At 40.4% G+C, this 20,081-nt stretch overlaps 1 protein-coding gene across 3 annotated transcripts in view; it reads left to right on the top strand.

Moving 5' to 3' along the window:
• Nucleotides 1-279: 279 nt before the first annotated feature.
• The window catches only part of fndc1 (fibronectin type III domain containing 1), a 39,491-nt gene continuing 19,689 nt past the window's right edge, over nt 280-20,081 (top strand). For 2 of the 3 annotated variants that reach the window (XM_085431994.1, XM_085431996.1), the window contains exons 1-10: nt 280-385; nt 6,341-6,535; nt 7,765-7,833; nt 13,008-13,253; nt 14,609-14,707; nt 14,897-15,014; nt 15,154-15,341; nt 15,928-16,035; nt 16,366-16,554; nt 17,274-20,021. In XM_085431994.1, coding sequence (XP_085288120.1) covers nt 313-385; nt 6,341-6,535; nt 7,765-7,833; nt 13,008-13,253; nt 14,609-14,707; nt 14,897-15,014; nt 15,154-15,341; nt 15,928-16,035; nt 16,366-16,554; nt 17,274-20,021 — 4,033 coding nt within the window. In that variant the 5' untranslated portion in view covers nt 280-312. The remainder of the gene's footprint in view (nt 386-6,340; nt 6,536-7,764; nt 7,834-13,007; nt 13,254-14,608; nt 14,708-14,896; nt 15,015-15,153; nt 15,342-15,927; nt 16,036-16,365; nt 16,555-17,273; nt 20,022-20,081) is intronic. The other variant, XM_085431995.1, reaches the window with a different exon arrangement.

A 20,081-nucleotide genomic window follows, 5' to 3' on the forward strand; every position in this document is an offset into this window, starting at 1 on the left:
AATCAGCACTCTGGCCTCAGTCTGTATGTTTTGTTTTGTTTTTTTGTTAGTTAGTTAGTTAGTTAGTTAGTTTTCCTCTTCATAACATTTTATGATTTGAAAAGCAGCCTCGAAATACTTGTTTCAAATCACAAACGACTAATGAGGCATTAATAGTGTGTTTGTGTGCAGGTTTACCGATGTAAACGAGAGGCAGTTCACGGCGAAGTGCAGCATTCCCATCGGCAGATGGGAGGGAAGAGGGCTGATGTGTCCCAGCCCTCTGCATCCAGCTGGTGCGTCGCACCACAGCAGTAGTTCGCCACACTCACCATGGCTTTAGCCACAGGCAGGACGCTCGTGGCACTATTTCTTACGCTTTGTGGGCCAGGATGCAGCTGGGCAGGTAAATCGTTGATTTACTATTTCATAAGCAGGTGCAAGTAGAGCACTTACGTGTATCTGATTATCCAGGTACTGTTGCTTTCTTGTCCACTCGTGAAGAGAAAGTTGAACTTATCAAAGAGGTCACGTGCCTTGTGATTGGATATTTAAAATGCATTCAAAAGAAGCTGTCATATTAACAAGTTTAAACAAAAGGAATCCTAGAATGTGCAGGTATTTGCATGTGTGCACGTCAGTGTCCACGTTTCCATTTGCAGAAAACAAAGTAGATTAAGTGCATCATATTTAACTCACTGGGACGTTTCATTTCAAGCGTGCAGTTTGAGTCATTATCAGATGTGAACGATTTCGTTTAAATGAGAGCTATTAGAGAAAATATGAAGTGACAGCATTTTTCACCCATGAAACTTTGTGGGGGGAAACTATGATGCAGGAGAGTTATGGAACAAGTCCTTTCCTTAGTGGCCACATCCGAAAGTAACTGTGATGCATGGTTAGGAGATGATGACAAATTTCTGGCGACATCATGAAATACTGTGAGTGGTGGCATATTAAATATGGAACTAATTCAGCTGAATGTGAAGATAAATGGCTTTGAAGTGGACTTTGATTAGTGACTAGAAGTGAAGGAGTTGATTTGAGTCACATCATCCATCAGCTATAGTCAGGAATGGCTGGACAGTGAAGCAGATTTTGAACCCAGGAGACTATGCAGGTTTTTTGTTGATTCATAGGCTGGCAGGATTTTACTAGAAAGGCGCAGTGATATATCAGATGTGCAGCGAATTTTTGACAAGCACAGAGAGTGCAAACCACAGCTGCACATATGTTTTTGAAGTTTCTTAAGTGCTGTTTGTAAAATCAATTTTCAGGGAAAGTATTCCACATCCTCCAGACAGTGAAAACATTCAAAATATCAAACGTGCCACAAAGCCCAAGGAGTTTCACAGAGGACAAAGGTAATCTTTTTGGCTTGGGCTTAAAGGCCAGACTTTCCTTCACCCTCCCTTCCTCCTCGATTTTATTCAGTTCACTTATTTTGTCAGTTGATCTGTAGACTTCTATATGCCTCCTTCTCAAATGTACGGTAAGCGCTGAGCGCATGAGATCACTGCTTTCACTGAATATAGGCAGCTGCCATTTATTGTGGTCCTTTCTCTGAGTCACTTTCTTTTCCATCGTTTTGGAATTCTTTTCAGAGCGTCACATTTATTCACTTCCACACATTTACACCTGGGAGCCCCTGCAGCTACAGCTCACTGTAGATTGGACCAGTTTTGAGTTAAATGGCTTCCTCTCGGGCCTCTCGAGAGAGGATAGTGTTACTCATTAGCTTTCTCTGCTCACATATCATCAGCCCGTCACTCTGAAATTATTCACAAAAGAGGACGAGTAAGCTCGTGGGGATATCTGAATACCTCTACAGGGGCAGTGCAGGAAAAACGAAATCTGCCTATCAACTTCTGGAATTTACACAAACTGTGTGAAGAGCACGAGGGACAGGGAGTGAGGAGAAGGAATCATGTCCTTGCAGGTCACTGGAATTTCATTATTCTGCTCCAGTTCACATGTCAGGATTCTTCAAGGGAGACTACATGCAAGAGTTTTAGGATGAGGAGTTTCATAACTTCAACTTTTTTACTTCAGGAAAATAGAGACTTGCTGAGAGGCTTTTTTCCCCCCTGCATATTTCTAATATTGCTAATGCTTTCCGTAATCTTAAATCACCTGACCCTATGCCCCTGCTCACCTGCACCTCGGCTGCATATCAAACCTGCCAGCAACAGCATGTCTCGTGTCATGATGTCATCTCTGGGCACTGTTCCACTTGCTTTAACAAGTACCACCTGGCCTACGAGCACCCTGTCAAAGCTTGATTTGAGCATATTAGATGTGCAGCGAGAAGATAGACAATAAACCAACACTATGAGGCGTCAGACCTCATCACTAACTGCTTTGAATAATTCCTTAGAATAACTTTGGAAAGGTTTTTTATAAAAGCAAAGTCACATGTGAGCACCAGCACAGAAAAGCTAAATATGCTGTTAGATCCCAAATGTTCTGGTCTGCTTCTGATTGTAGATGTCATGTGCCATAAACGTTTTGGATATGGATGCGTGTAACCTGCCCAAAGCTAAGCGCTTACTCACTTGAGGCTGTCGCTTCAAATAAAATCTGTCCTCAGTCACAATTCAGTGGCAAATTAAGCTCAAGTAAACACAATAAACTGGTTGCAGAAAGTCAGGCAATTCAGCGATTGGTGTGACTGACTGCAGTCAGAAAGCAGTGATAAACTTTGGGCACAGTCTCAGTCTGGTGTGTTGGCTTTATCACAGAGTCGATTGCAGGAGAGAGTTTACTGGTCGTTAGAGGTGAGGCAGTGGTGAACTGGTAAAAAGAGAAATGTAGCACTGGGCAAGATTTCACACCTCCCACATAGATGAATGTATGTTCACACAGGCATCTGAATTCTTTTAAACGTGCAAATTCCACTTATTTTCTTAAGACTAACTATCAAAGAAAACGATATTTAGAGTAATCTTGTGGCTTTCTGGGAAAAACCGGCAGTGACTTGGATAAGAAAACTGATATTACACACGTTTCTAAACACCATGTGGAAACACTTGCGATACGAGCTCTATCCAATGGTTGAAACATCTAAAGACAAGAGAAGCAAGAAAATATTGTGTTATTTAACTCCCTCGGGTCCCTGAACACATAAACACGAAAATAGGTTTCTTAGTCTTGTAATTAAATCTGCAGATTTTTGTCGATTCGTGTATTCTTTCAAGCAGAGCACAAATGCAAAAGACACGTCTTCCAACTTCCCACAAGCTCCAACAATTGGGTGGTTTTCTCCACAATTTTACACCATTTACAGCAATTTTTCGCCTCCAGCCAAGTACAGTTTAGATAATTTGTTTGTGGTGCTCTCTCAGTATTTAAAACTTACATTCAACAGCATCTTTTCAGAATACGTTTTTCATTTATTCTGTATAAAACACAGAACCCACTGTGAACAGAAAAGCCTTTCAGTAAAAACTGCTCACAGCATGCTCTGTTTATTATCAAAAGTTAATGGGACATTGTTTCTGAAAAGGCACGCTGTTGTTAACTCTTGTTTTTCTAATGCAATATTTCTGCATATAAAAATGGTGTTTATATAAGTGGTATCAGAAACTTCAGAAAAAAGCAAAAAAAAATATGGACAAACAAACCCAAAACATGTGCAAAATGTTCTTTTCTTTCTTTTTTGTGTTATTTGAGTGGTTCAAGCACATCTATTTTAAGCAACTTAAACAAAATACAGTTGAGCAACTGGACTTCACCTCAATCTTGAGTTTTAACTGTTTTTACTGCTATATAAGGCTCATATACCCACAACACACATGTGCAAAACTTGTGCTAAAATGATTAAAACCCTATAGCAAAGCAGATATGTCTATGCCACCTTTATCTGGCAATTCACTAGCAACTCTTATTGTTGATGGGAGTTTGTGGAAAGTGACATTTATTAGACATTATTAGCGAATTGTTATGGGGTGAATGAGAGGTCACGACCTGTGATTTTGATGCAAGGTAAGGTAAAAAAAAAAAGTGTTCTTGTAAAAGCAGAGCAGACTGCAGGTGCTCCAGCACAAGTATTTTATAGAACAGTTTTGCAGCAGTCATTTGACCTCAGGGCTTACCTCCATGTGCTTCTACACATGCTCATACATGTCTGTGCGTACCTGTGTGTGACTCTTCAAGGGTGCATGTGTACCTCACGTCCTGTATCCATCTAACACAAGGGCCCATGCTTTTCTAGACACACAAGCATAAAATTGAAAAAGGCAGTGACATAATGACCTCAGGCCCTGCCCTCATTCTTAACATAGTTAATACTTTCCACTGTCTAACTCAATCATACTCTATCCATCTTTCCATTTCACATTCACAAACACAGCACAGACAATGCTATTATATTACTGCACCAGTCTCCCATGGCAACTCCCTGAAAGCAAGCCTTGCTCTGTATGATTAGGATTGGTACAGCCACTATTGCTCAGCTTCTTCCCAACGTGTTTATTCTTGGATATCATTTGTGCATCTGCTGTCTCTGAAGACGTCTTGATTTAATCTGGTTTGCCCTTGGATCAAAAATTTCCTGAGAGGCCAAATGAAGGCTGTCTGGACAGAGGAAAGGATCCCATCCTATGTAACACACAGCCTTATTAGAAGCAGCCTGCGTCAGTGGGGATTGTCATGCACAACTGATGAAGCTTAGTCCACTGTAAGACTGAATTAATGAGGAAATAATGAGTCGACTGTGTGTGTGTGTGTGTGTGTGTGTGTGTGTGTGTGTGTGTGTGTGTGTGTGTGTGTGTGTGTGTGTGTGTGGGTTTTTTTTAAACTTAGATCACAAAATGATATAAGCCATTATCTCAGGAGTTGGTGATGGCTGAACTCAGCAAAAACAAATAGGAGACGATCTTTCAGCACAGGCTAAAGTCCTGAAACAACGCTAAAGGGCTATGAACAGCTGTGACCATCTGGATAACAGAGCTCAGGAGGCCTAAGTAGCAATTATATCTAAATGTTAAAAAGTGAAGATCCAGCTGGGAGAGGTGAATTTGTGATGATACTAAACCAAAAGTGCTCATGTAAACCTCTGCAGGGGAAAGCCAAGGACATCATGACTGTAGCATATCATCTGTTTAGCAAATGTTCCAATGTTATTAGGATCTTTCGATTTAAAGCTGCTATATTTTTAAAGAAAGAGTGCATTAATGGCCGTGCATCTCTGAAAGGAGAATCTGTTTGTGGTGTTTTATGATACAGTTTTGGTTTGTTCTTGCTGCTCTCAAATTTATAGCAGCAGCTACAGACAGCTGATTTCACTAAAAACTGAGTGCATGCCACCTGCTCTGGATCAAACAGCAGACAGATAACACAGCGTACGCAGTGAATTTTAGAGCTAAAATTTCCCTGAGAACTTGGTGGACAGCAGACCTGAGTTGAAATAGGCCTATTAGATCAGCGTTTATTGGGTTGATAAAAAAAATACACGAAATAATAGAAATTGTTTGTTACCATTGATCCATGAAAATATAATAATTGGTCAGTTCTGTACTTCTCCCAATAAAGTTTTTTGTATATTTTTGTTTTTTAGTCATCAGAATTTAGATTTTATGAAGTACTAATTGTGATGTCACATTTGATGATCTGAGTGAGATCTGAAATCTGACCGAGAAACGGAGGACACTGGGCAATTAGAGCCAGTTACCCAGCTTTTGTATCTTTTCCGTCTGTAGGCCACACGAATGCAACCAGTGGTTTGCACCTTGTTGTTAACCCTCTGTATTTCCAGTCATGACAGTGTCTCTTGGTTGTAGACTTTGACGATGGTATGCCTACCCCCTCGAGTGTTTTTGACTGAATTAGATGGTATGAAATTGTTCTTATGAAGTTGTACTTAAAGTGAAAAGGCATAAAATACAAATTCAAAACTTTGTATTTTCAACTTCAGATACGATGTCCTCTTCATTTGTCCCGAGATAACAAGGGAACAGATCTGGTCTGGCCATTAAACTGGCTGTCAGTCATGTGTACAGTTATTTTTAAAAATGGTGAGCTGTGTATAAAAGCTATTGTAATTTTTATGCAGTTATTGCAAAGTCTGCAGCGAAGTCTGTTTCTTTGTGTATTTGATTATAGATGTGATGCTAAATATACATAAAATAGAAACAATATTGTATTAAATAATACTTGAAACCTGCAAGAAAGACTTTGGAAAATGTTTCCTGAGTTTGTAAATTCGGTTATAGAGAGGACTATTTTCTTAGGGAGATTTATTTTTGCCGAATTCATGTTTAATGCACTTCCACATTTCTTGCATGCTAAATGCTAAATAAAAAACTCTTTTAAAAAAATGTATGCCCCTGAAATGTATCTTAATGTGGTTTTTGTGTTGCAGCAGAGAAACTCCCACGACCACAAAATGTGAAACCAACATCTGTGGAGAAGGGCCTTAGGGAAAGCTGGGAGCCGTCTATCCATCTGGATGGAAGACCTGTGGACCGCTTCATGATCAGCTCCAGTAAACCCACGAGATCCCATCGATTCACTAAAGCGAGCAAGGACAGTCGCGCTCCTATGTTGGAGGATGTAGGTAAGAAAGAGTCAATAAAAGTTCAAAAAGAGGAGGATGAGAATGTGAGATGTTAAAATCAGATGGTCACGATTCCATAACCATGTTGAAGTTATGCCTGTAAGTGAACTGGAACTAATGGTAAGTGCTGGTAGAGCTGCTAGACAAAAAAAAAAAGTAATCCAGGAGAATATAAATGGACACAGAGCATACAAATAAGGTTTGCCTTAAACCGTGAAGTGAGCTCTGAAATCTCACAGTTCTGCATTTTCTCAAGATAAATGCCAAGAATGAGACAAGGAACAAGAAGCAAAGTAGACACTCAAGACAGTGAGGTGTGTAAAAGTGCATGCGTATGCTAACTTGATTAATGATGATTAATCTCTATATGTGGATTAGTTCATAATTGGATGCACTGTCCTAAAAGTTTGCCAGAGGGAAAGCACACCAGGCCATCGTCATCCTAGCTCAGTAGACAGTGGTTGTTTGAGGCTTTAGAGAAGGGGCTTATTTTTAGGTTTTAATAGCTTCTTTTGGTATTTTCTAATCCCACATTGTAAAACTTAAGGTCTTTATCCTTCCATATACATACATACATACATACACTTTGTGTTACTGACTGAGTCCAGCCTGCTTTTGTCATTATTTCATTTTCCTCCATCCTTGGCACCATGCTTCATCAAAGTCTGCAGCCAACCCAGCCCTGCTCCTATAATCCTGTGTTGTGGCCACTTACTCTGTGCATGTGTGTGCGCGCAGCTTATGTGTGTCTGGTGGTCGTTGTGGTGAAGGACTGGGTGGTGCCAACTGATGAAGTCATGCATTGTCTGTGTTTTCAAAAAAAGTGTCTACAGATGCCTGTGTGTTTGTGTTCTTGTGTGTTGCCCAGTACAACTTCTGGTGGCCGCTGTGGTCTCTCCAGCTCCAGCACTGTTCACCGTAAATCTCAAAAATCTGGCAGCCGAGCTCAGTCTCAGCTTCGCCTTTCCAGAAATTCCTTGCAGATCATGTGTTGTTCCCTCAGCAGCATGAGAGCAGCATCAGCTGTCATAAATAACCCCATACTGTTTGCTTCAACATCATTAATGTGTCTGGAGCAACAAAGACAAAACGTCGACCTGATATGATATAATATGATATAGACTATGTAAACAATATTTTAAAAATCAGTTTGTTTTTCTTTTTATCTACAGAATGAACTGCTTCCTTACTAGTTGATATATCCAGATATCCTGTGTTTTTGTTTCTAGACCCTGAATGGGTTAACCTGGATGGCTTTGCTGTGTTGGGCGGTGCACCTGTCAGCAATTTATCAGCAGGTAAACCTAATCAGAGGGCATCATTACCAACATTACATGACAATGGGTTAAAAGCACGAAGAATTGTCTTGAATTCTCTTTCTTCAGGCAATAATCACCCTTTTCTTTATCCCTTTACTTGGTTCTTCCCCACGGGATGAATAAAGGGAAACACTCATTTGTCTCTGACGCCCACATTTCTGTCTATTTAGATAGATGTGTTTTTCTTGTAGGTGAACCATATTTTAAATCTGTTTTAGAGAGTGTTACCTTTAATGACATATGCCACAGTTTGTTTGTTTTTTAAATTACCTGTCAGAGATTTCAGTAGACTGTGAAATCACAAGAAATCAGGAACAGACACATTGCTGGAAGCCAATATTGGCAGACTATTTAGAAAGTGAACACTTTGAGTTGCGGGTATGAGTGCCCTGTCAAGCAGGCCTTACTGATTTATCAGGTAAGTGAAAACTAACTGCAAACAATTTTGGTAATTAATTATAAGAGTAATTTATCAAGGAAATGTATTAATAATTGGTGTTATAACATTCTCAAAGGCTGTTAATGTCATTGTGTGGTCAGTCCAAAACGATGTAAGCAGTAGTGATAGCAATGCAAACATATGGCCCTCTAGGACTTATTTGTACAGTTCTGTGCAAAAGTCTTGAACCACCCCATATTTTTTTGCATTTTCCTTCCAAGGAGTCAGACTTTTTCTTTTCTTTAAGTGTCTTGAGTATTAGCTCTCCAAATTTTTGATGATCATTCAAATTTCTTTGTTTGGACATTGGCTCCTTCACTTGTTTTTCAAATCTCGTACCTAACCCTTTTCACACTGAGGAGCAACTTAGCAAAAAGACCTGAGTGATACATCTGGCCCTGCTGTATGCCAAGCCTCATCAGACATAGTCTCAGTGGAAGGGTGGCTGTCAAAAAAATTTTGTTAAGGAAGGGAAACAGGGAGAAAAGGCTGGGGTGTGCCAAATTACACAAGAATTGGACTAAAAGTCGATGGCAACAGATCTTATTGAGCGATCAATTGAAATTTGAAATTTGTAGTTTAAATTATCGGCAGTACGTATGGAGGAGGTCAGGAAAGAGGTACAATAGACAGCGTCTACAGTCATCTGTAAAACATGGTGGAGCTTCTGTTGTGGTTTGAAGCTGCATTTCAGTCAGTGGTGTTGGAAATCGTGTCAAAATTGCAGAAAAATGTAGAAAAGTATGATCAGATATTGATCAACCATACAATATTATCTGGAAAGCATCTAATTGGCAACAGCTTCATTTTTCAGATTGACAATGATCTCAAACACACTGCTAATGGGGTAAAAGACAGAAAAACACCAGTGGAACACATTCAGTCATGGATTGGCCTCCCCAGAGCTTTCCTAAGAGCCGTTGTGGTCATTCCAATATTAATTTTCAAGCTTGGTAGAATTCTCCAAACTTTACATGTATTGTGCATGCATGTGCATATTTGCACGTTTCGCTGAATCTCTGTATGCTGTCACTATTTTCCATTTCCAAAGTATAAAAAAAATTAGTGGTGGCTCAAGACTTTTGCATAGTGCTGTACTTTTTTTTTGTGTGCAGCCCAATGTGATATTTGAGCTTATGTCATGTAAATGCTCATTGGTCTAATCAAACGTAGACATGCATCATACTGTTCCAGTGGACAGTTTAGTCTCTCTAAACCACTTAATCGTGGCAGGGAACGTGGAGAAACTCTTTAAAATTCCCTATTGAAAGGATGGGAAGCAGAAAGGAAACCCAGGGCCTTCTTGTTGCAAGGCAGCAGTGGTAACCGCAATGCTAGTCTGGAGTTTCAGTTTTATGTGTTTGAGGCAGAGCTGCTCCAGGAACATGAATAATCATATTTGTTGATTTACTTTTGGGAATGGAGACGCCTGGAAAGGCAGAACAAAGCCAAATGAAAAGTAAGAGCCAAAAGGAGAAGTAGCTAATGTTATAAATCTTCATTTACTATCAGCTGAGAGCTTATTAATAATCTAATAATCTAATTATTAATGATAATTGATAACTCGTTCCATGCCATTTACCAAGCATAGCACTAGAGCTAGCACACTTCCTGCACACTGACATTGTTATATAATGGCAGTGTATACCATCCTGAAGTTTTTTTTAATGCTTTAAATTTACTTTATATATGAAAATTACTGAAATGAGATCGCATGTGTGCAAACTGAATGTTCCTCTTTGTTTGATGAAACAGTTCAATTGTAAAAAAAAAAAAAAAAAAAAAAAAAATCAGCATGTTAACATTTATTGAGCTTCAGTAATGAAAACAAATAACAATAGCATGATTAGAACATGACTATTAATCAGTCACAGGCGCTTATCAAATGTTAAAGTGCTGCCAGGCAATTTCTGGTAATTTACAACTGCAATTTGATATGCGTCTTTTGGGATGATACTAATTTGCTCATCTAATTTATAAGTCATCTAAGGTACACAATGACTTAGCAGTCTGGTATGCTAATACATAAACTATGGCAACAACATTGGCATTAGCACTGTATATTTTCACTACAGGCTAAACTGATTAGCTCTGCTGGAAGGAACACTTTGCCATTGACTGGGAATTGTTTGTATAAATTAAACTGTGGGTAAAGTGAGTAAGTATGAGACCAATTTGTTTGCAACATTTAGACTTCTTTTTTTAAGGTTGCAAAACGTCAAAGTTTTTGAGGAGCGTCCAAGGACATAACGGAGACATTCTTGGGGACCTCAGTCTGAACACTGAGGTGTGCCTCGCTCTGTTTTTGCTATGATATGCCTGTCTGTCAGCAGGCAAGCCTCATAGCACCTCGGTCCACTGAGCTTCCAGGAAAAGACATAAGGGATCTGGCATTACCAGCACTGTCAAGTCAGTGGTTTAGTGGTTCGTGGCATTGTGACCTGGGCCAAATTATGTATTGTGACAGTTTTCCAGACAGAAAAAAGGGAAGACTGATTAAAACCAAATGGGGATATTTCTGTTTTAAGCTACTCTTGGTATCAGAAGAAACAAATGGAAAGTGCTTGGGATGAAAATTAATTGTCAAAGGGTCATGGCTAGTTGCCATATGGTGAACAATGTTTACAAAAAATACAAAAGCTATGAATGAGACACTTTAAAGTATTATTTTTGGGGTATTTTACGCTTATAGGATTAGTGCAGGTATAGGTAGAAGAACACAATTTTTGTTAGCACTTAAACCAATAGACCTGTTAAAAATAGCTAATTGTGTGTTGTAAAACTATGCATACCCTTACTGCTTTCACTTCAATTATAGGGTAGGCAGCAGCAATGTGCTGCAAATCGAAGGCACTTGATTAATTGATCATCGGCAAGTGTGAGCACTGTAAGCGTGAGCACAGAAAGCAGAGCATAAGAACAGAAATATTGGCAGCTTGATAGTCTGGAGAGTTCAGGCATCACCCATGATATTAAACAACCAGTTGTGGCTGTCGATTATAAGGCCATTTCCAGACAATTTGAAATCCATCATTCTGCAGCGAGAAAGATTATTCACAAGTGGATATCATTCAAGACAGCTGCCAGTCTTTGCAGGAATGGACATCCCAGCCAATTAACCCCAAGGTCGGAGAAAATGCAAAAAACCCAAGAGCTACATCTTAGACTCTACAGAACAAAAACACTGAACATGTATGACTTGTTTGGAAGGTTGCCAGGAGAAAGCTGTTGCATCTGAACAAACCACAAGACTTCTGTAGCAATGTACTTTGAACAAACCACACCAAAGTGGAGATGTTTGACCACAATACATAGCACCACTAGTCTAAAGCATATCTGTACAACCACCTCATGCAAACTGTCAAATCACGGGGGTGGAGGTGATGATTTGAGCTTGTTTTGCAGCCACAGGATTTGGTCCCCTTGCATTCACTGAATGGACCAGGAACTCCCCTGTATAGTATAGCTGCTGAATCATGGGATGTACTTCATTTTTAACAGGATGTATATACTGTTATGAAAACTCTCTTGTTCACATTTTTGTATGCTTTTATTTGTTTACAGTTTTTTTAAAGCCTTGTTAAACTGAAAAGTGTAGTGGGAAAGACCAACACAACATTTGTCCACATTAAATCTGTGATTTGAATCACACATGACACAAATTCTTATTCTGATTTCACAGTTCACTTACTGGAAATGTGTGAAAACACGCAAAGCTGACAGGAAAAGCAAGAGAAGGATTCAGAATGGGGTTAGGGCATTATTAAACAAATAGCCAGTACTGTCTGAATCCAAAGGGAAGACATTCATTCAGCTGTGCTGGCAGTACAGACAGGAGATACAGACATTAAGTAATAAACAGAGTGATCCAAGTTGATCCAAGTTGATCCAAGTTGAACCAGAAAAAACCCCAAACACATGTATTTTCTTCATGGTCTTCTATACATTATGTTTCCTCATCACATCTTCTTTGTCCCCTAACTACAAAACTCCTTCTTTTTAAGTCACTTTTAGATATGGTGGCCTCATGTAGACACCTATAATCTAATTTGGCTCACTCTACATGTTTAATAGAAAATAAAGTCTTACATTAAAGTATTGATTAAACCTTTTTGAAATGCATCATGTTCACCTTTTTACATCAGCTGACTTATCAGTACTCCCCCAGCTGTGCACGCAGCTGTCCTGATGGGAAACAGAGTGGACCTTTTCCATCTGAAAGTGATTATGGTAAACAGAAAAGGGAGGAACAGATGGAGAGAATGGAAGAACAAAAAAGAGGGAGGGGCAGATGTTTTTTGTTTTTGTATTGGAAATGCTATCGCTAAGCACTGCAGCCAGATGAGAGGGATTGTCTGACTGTCTGAGTCAGTGTCTGAGATGTTGTCCAAGATGGTTTGGATTGAAGCGGGAAGCAGAGCACCAGAAGTTATAGCAGATGACAGGGTACATGATGCAGTTCTTCAGCATTTCCCTTCTGTGACAACTGGCCAGGCTGACAGGCGGTGTTGGATGAGTGTGACAAGTAATTATGTGTTTATCAATAAGCGGATGTGTCTTGAGTGGAAAAGTTATGTGGAAACATTTTCCATGGAGGATAGTTTCAAAAAGGCCCCAAAGGCAAACTGAGCACAAAAACCAGATTATGTACATTGGGATTTTAAAGTTAAAATGAACAGTGCAGTCTGAATTTTAAATTTATTATATCCATCAGCAGGTCCAGTAAGATCTTCACAAACAGTGGTGCCCCGAAATCACTCCTCCGTAAAACGGGCAACCAGGATGGACAGGAAGGCTCAGCTGTCGCCTAATGTCAGAACACACAGGAGGGCACCTCAGTCTTCCTCTGGTCCCAGGCAGCCCGAGAGAGTTTTGGCAGGAGTTCCTCTGCTGGAAAGGAGACGCCAACACTACGCCAAGCCTCAGTCTGATCAGAGAAACCGACTCGCACGCAAACTAAGTAAGAGGGCCAATATTTTATACTACTGATCACTAAATGAAATGATGAAATGAACAAAGCTTTAGGTTTTAGTCAAATATGATGCTGAGTAAGAAATGTCAACATGTCCTTATAGTATTGGAAGATACGTTGTGGTCAAACGTTTACATAGTCATGAATTTCATGCTCATTTTGGACTTTTAATTTCCTTGAACTTTTCTTTTTCCAAGGGTAGAATGATTTTAAACCAGACCTCTTAAAAAAACAAGCATTGGGTAGAGAAACTTGAATTGATTTTGGATTTTCTCTAAGCCACACAGTGCCAAAATTACAGATGCAGGCTCAAATACATACATACACACAACTAATATTTGGTTAAATGCCACTTAGCAAGTTGCACCTTGACCGGACATTTTTGGTAGCCATCAACAAGCTTGTGGCATTATTCTGGCTGGAGATTTGATCACGCCTGTTAGGAGAGTTGATAGAGTTTAATTAAATAGATTGGTTTCATAGCACAGAGTGTAATTTACAAATTTTCCTCATTATTTCATTCACTTTGTGTAGTGCACCAGCACCACTGGCAGCAAAACAGCTGCAGACCATGATACTACCACCACCGTGCTTGACATTTTGTACAGTGTTTAGGTTTAAGAGCTCTTGTTATTGTGACCAAATAGCTCAATCTTTATCTAATGTGACTATAAAACCTTTCTGCAGGAGGCATTTTGGCTTATACGTGTGGGCAGCTGCAAATTTTATTCGAGCCTGAAGGTGTCAGTTTTGGAGAAGGGGTTTCTTTCTTGGTTATGACCCTCTCAGTCCATTGGAGAAGCGGTTTCTGTCTCCATGGTGATGGAAACTGATGATCTAGGTGTTTGCAGTTGTTAAGAAATGGTTCCAAGAGACCTTCCCAACTTGTGGAAATCTACATATTGGAGCCTGTACATAAACTTTTAATCCTGTGTGGATTAGAGAAAATCCAAAATCCAATTAAAGTTGTGCACTTACTGCTTGTTTTTAAAGTATGTAATAGATGCTTTTGAGTCATTCTACCCTGGAAAAAGAACAGTTCAAATAAATGATTAAAAGCCCTAAATTGCTATGAAATTCATGCCCATGATTACTGTATGTATGTATCTTTGACTGTGACTTTAGGTGGCACACAATAATTTCCTGTGGCAAAGATTACTGAAATAAACCAGCAATAAAAAGGTTAACAACATCTAGAAGGCATTTGGATTTGTCCTAGTTTCTTATTTATTTGTTTGTTTCCTATTGAAAATAATTTAGCTAAGAGGATACATTTTTTGTACTATCTTTAGTTTCCAGAGTGTAAACCCTGGCCGTGCCTGGTATCCCTTTTTTATTCATAGCGTCTGAGTCCGTTCATGTGGTGTCACTGCAGGCACAGAAGGCCCAGGGTCAGAGCAAACCTGCCAACAGACCAGTCACAACCAAAACAACCACACCAGGTACCTGCAGGTTTATAGAGAATCATTCTGTATGTCTTTTTTTCATAGTAGATATAGAAAATCTGCAAAAATTCTGCAAAACTACCTTGCCAAAGTTTAGAAGAAATCAGGGGATGATGTATATCCAGTGACTTTAATATTCGTTTGGATCCAGACATTTGGGTTTTTATCTCTTTGTGTGTTGTCTAGCTCCACCTGAACATGAGGCCCAGGACATCAGTGTCAGGGTCATGTCTCCTAAATCAGTTCTCATTTCGTGGGTTGACCCTGCTGTCGAGATGGAGAAAGTTGCCCCTGGGGCATCCAGGTGGGCCCTGTTAAAGTGTCAGTTAACAAGGGGGGAAAAAAAGAAAAATGATGACAAGTAGAGAAAAAATAAAACTGAAGTCTAATCTTTCTCAATGGAATAAGGCATTTTCTTCATTTTCTTTTTATTCTTAACTCAGATCATACACAGTTAGGTACAGGGAGAAGGGTGAGTCAGCACGCTGGGAGTACAAGGAGAGCACGCAAAGGAGAATTTTGATAGACACCCTGTCTGCTGACAGCATGTATGAGTTCTCTGTCAGAATCTCTCAGGAAGAAAATCACAGCAAGTGGAGCGACTCAGTCTTTCAGAGGACTCCAGAGTCAGGTATGTGTTGACTCTGTTTGCTGAGAATTACTTACATGATATCTCATAGTGTATGATGCAGTAGGAGTCTGTAACTGTGTGAAAGAAGTGAAGGGTTATAAAGAGCCAAAACCACTGACTTTTTTTTAATAAAATGAAAACAGAAATGATTATTATTTTTTTTTTTTAAAAATACAAAAGGCAATTCATTCTTGCACAACCCTTTTAAGCTTCTTTCCTCATACCACATCTCTTCACATTCGCTGCCTATTATTCCTTTTTGATATATCAGCCTTGGTTTGGCTGCTGCGCTCCCATTATTGAAGCTTTTATACCACGTTTCAGCTCCTGAGCTGCAGTTCATTGGAATGTCAACATTTACTGCCTGGCTCACAGTTTAGGTCTCCGTCATACACAATCTCAGGGGGCACGATCTGACAGTGTATGGCAGCAATATTTTCCTCAGTTGTAGCCTTCTGGCACAAATATCCTTACTGTTTTTACATGCTTTAAGCAGCAATTTCCTCACCCTTTATACTTTCTGTTGCCTATGCTACTTGTTTTCCATCCTGTCTTTCCATTCACTTTTACTCTTCACTTTCACAAGCACCATCTGGGCCACCTGAGAACTTTGAGGTCAAGCCATTAAGAGGAAAAGGGACTGCTGTTGTAGCAACATGGGATCCACCTGAAGAGCCCAATGGGAGAATAAAAGGTCAGACCATTATAATGAAACTATTGTTATTATCATGATGGCAAAACATAACAATTATTCATTTTCGTGCCATGATTACTCCACCTACGTTGGTGTTCTATGTTGGCCACGGATCTTTCACCCAGTGACAATATTTGCATTGTTTATGGATGTGTCCTACAAAACAAAGTGCAGCATGCTGATGTCACAGGGCTAATCTTTGCTGTGAGTTTACTGTCACTGTTGGAACAAATAAAGAAAGCCAGCTAATGCTTTCCAGACATGTTGAAATAGCATCAGTATTTTCTCTTGAATGATCTCACTACCTTTCCAAACTTCTCTTTCAAACAGAGTTCATCTTGACTTATGTCCCTGCCATGAAGCCTTTTGAAACAAAAAGCGTGAAGTACCATGGAAGCACCACGACAGCCACCATAGATAACCTCACACCTGGAGACCGTTATATTTTCACCATTAAGGCCACCAATAGGAAGGGACAAGGACCACAGAGCAAGACCTTCAGTGTCGCCATGCCAGGAAGTAAGCATATTTGATAATGTAATTATATAGTCACTGGGGAAAACAGTCCTTGGAGACTATGCCACATGTGGCACAGCAACTTTGGAGTTGTTGCTTCAAAGATGGGGACCAGGTCTGTGACCACTTACAGTCAGTTGCTGTCTTCAAAACAACCTTGTCTACCCTTTTGCCATCTGTTGCAAATCTGTTGCTGTCTGAATACACAGAATTTCACAATAATCAGAAATTTACATAACTACATATGGCCATAGTCCAGCCAGAACCTTATAGATTTAAAACATAAATACCAAAAAATTTCCACAAATAGTAATATAGTTGCTGCAGGACTCTCAATTTAACTGATTTAAATTAAAATTTTGTAGGCACTTGATAACCAGGCTTTTGTTATAGGGATATAACCAGAATGCAACCAGTTTTCAGCAGTTATTTCCAAACATTTGCCAATCTGTCTTCCAACTGGTCCAAGTCAGATTGTGCTTTTTGGGTAACAGGTTGCCTTCCACTAGGCAGTTGAATATGGTTGACCTCTGGGTATCTTGCAATTTCATGCAATCATTTGCTGAAAGCAAAAAAAGATGTACCGCCTAGTTCCTAGTTGCAAGGACGTTGCTGTCCTTTTTCCTCCTGTTGTGATTGAGCTATTAGGCATATGTGTGCATTTGAGCTTGAGACTTGCACATTCTAAATTTTCATTGTCATTGTTATTTTTTGTCTCCTAGCAGGCAGCAGTGCTGCCTCAGCATTTTCAAAAAGCAAGGACAGCCGCAGGACTGGCCACACGCCTTCCAAACAAGATACCGACCATGATGACATCCAGTCAACAGAAGTGCCAGAAATACCAACCATACAAAAGCAGCCACTCCCTGCTGCACCTGTCAACAGGCGTTTTCGTCCACTTTCCCAGACACGCTCCTATCACAGCATCTTCTCTTCCGTCAGGGGGTCAATCAGGAGAGCAGGAAACAGAGGCTCTAACAGAAGAAGGGCTAAGAATGATGAGGAACAGGAAGAGGAAGAGGAAAAGGAAAACAAAGTACCCACAACACCACGTCCAGTAGAAGAGACTACAACAATGGAATTTGTACCAGAGCCTAAAGATAATGATGTTTCCCCTGAAACTGAGGATGAAGATGAATATGATGAAGAGCCTCTGACTACTAAAACCCCCTCCCTCAAAGTTTTAACACCTTCTCCAACTAAACCTGCATTTAATCGACTTAATCCACCAAGAAGAAGGCCATTTAAGATTAGGGTCCATCAAAAAGCAGGATCCAAGGATGCATCCACTGATTCATCTTCATCCTCATCTTCCGCATCATCTTCTTCTTCTTCTGCTTCATCATCATCATCATCCTCTTCTGCTTCATCATCTTCTTCTTCTAATTCTAATTCCCCCACCTCCACTTCTTCTTCTTCTGCTTCATCATCATCATCATCCTCTTCTGCTTCATCATCTTCTTCTTCTAATTCTAATTCCCCCACCTCCACTTCTTCTTCTACCTCTTTGGATTCCTCCTCATCTTCCTCATCATCCCCTTCTACGACCTCACTGTCCTCTCCCTCACAAGAATCTGCAGCAAGCAGAAAGGACTATGTAGCTCTCACATATCCAGAGTCGAAAAACACCTTTGAAAAGTCCAGCATAACACATGCAAAACCCTCCACATCACTTGCAAAAGTGAACAGTTCACAGCAGACACACGTTACACCTGTAGGTAGAGGTTCCACTTCAGCAGGACGCGCCAGTGGCACTGGTTTTGGTTCTAGATATGGTTTAGGCCGAAGATACCCTGGGAGCTTGTTAAGAGGGAATTCTACCCGAATGTTGAATGGTTACAAACCTGCTGTCATCTCACAGTCGAGTTCTCCAAGAAGAACTCAGAGTCAAGTAACTTCAAGCATACATAGTTCAGCAACGTCACAGGCCACTTTACCGGAAAACACTCAAAACCACGAAAAGTCAAGCACTCTCAATCCATCAACATCAAAGTCAAAATCAGGAGGGACTTCCAATGGTGAAGATGTCTTGGAGTCCCATAATTCTGACAAGTCACGTTCTACTTTAGAATCTAGGTCTCATGGCTCGACATCTTTGCAAGTGACAAATCCATCCACTTCACAAAGAAATGCGAACCACCCTTCCACTGCAAATACATCAGGATTATCTCAAAGAACTTCACAAAGAGAATCTCACAGTTCTGCAAGATCACATGACACACACAACTCACAGAGTTCTCACACATCATCTGAGGGAGACACATCAAATGTGGAAGGAAATGATGACACTAACTACAAAAACACAGAAAGAGAATTAACTAAAGTTGAGGACTCTGCTTTAACTACTAGAACACAACCGACAGAGAAGCCAATGAAGAAGGACAAGGAAAAAGATGAAGGAACTAAAGAAAAACCCCCAGTTTCCGCAGGTACCAGAGTCAGGCCTTCATTTGCTGAAAGATACCCTTGGCTAGCTAGTCGTTACCCAGGAAAAGTCATTTCAAGTGCAAGGATAGCATCTCCAAGACAGGATAGTAGAGTTCCTTTGACCAGGATGTCATCTTCTGTTGGGGCTGGCAGACCGGTTTTGAGGGGGACAACTACCAGGGTCTCAGGGGCTACAGGTGCTGCTGGAGTGCCCTCAGTACAGGAAACCAGTGAAGATCCAAGTGCTTCTTCTACTCGTGACTCACTAAAGAATGGTTTTGGAGCCAGTTCGGTTAAGCCATCACTGATCAATCAAAATGTAGGCTCTGGCGGCACTAGAAACCCAGCTACCTCATCTTCATCATCTTCCTCTTCACCATCCATCTCTTCAAGTCCTGATCATCATCATCACTCCTTAAGTGGGCACAGAGACTCCGGTGAGCCAAGCCATAGAGAACTTACAAATGACAAACATAGCAATGAGGATTATCTCAGTGAGAAGAATGGGGAAAATGATAAAGTTGCCGATCCTATAGAAGCTCAAGAGAAGCCAGCAGAGTCTGATAAAAATGCAGAAGACAATGCAAGTGTGGATACAGGAGAAAGTTCATCCAGGACCAGACCTGGCACTTCCTCTGGAGTCCCTCTAACTAATCGTCGACCTGGTGTAGGGGTGAATGGAAGGGTACGCTCTCCTCTCTTACCAAACAGGCAGTTTGGTGGGTCTAGGCTTCCCCTAAGAGTACAACCAGCACAAAACTCTAGACTGGGCTCTTCAACATCTGACTCTACCTCATCATCATCTGATTCAGCTTCTTCCTCAAATTTACCCCAACCAGTACTGACCTCAGAGAGTGACATTAGCAGTGACACTACGGTGACAAGGACAGGGGGATTGATTGGAGGCAACTCCCACTCTACATTAACCTCATCATCCTCATCTTCATCTCGAGATAGCTTTAGGAACAATGGGAGTAGGCCTCGCTATTCCATCAGAGGGAAACAAAATAATGGCAGAGGAATCAAACCTAGCAATGGAAATGGTAACGTTAATTCCTATATGCAATTATGTGAAGTTTTTGACGTCAGTTTAACTCACAAAT

The sequence above is a fragment of the Copadichromis virginalis genome, linkage group LG15 (genome assembly GCF_057382275.1).
Source record: "Copadichromis virginalis isolate Kocher_CV1m ecotype Utaka linkage group LG15, C_Virginalis_male_GT1.1, whole genome shotgun sequence".
Lineage (NCBI taxonomy): Eukaryota > Metazoa > Chordata > Actinopteri > Cichliformes > Cichlidae > Copadichromis > Copadichromis virginalis.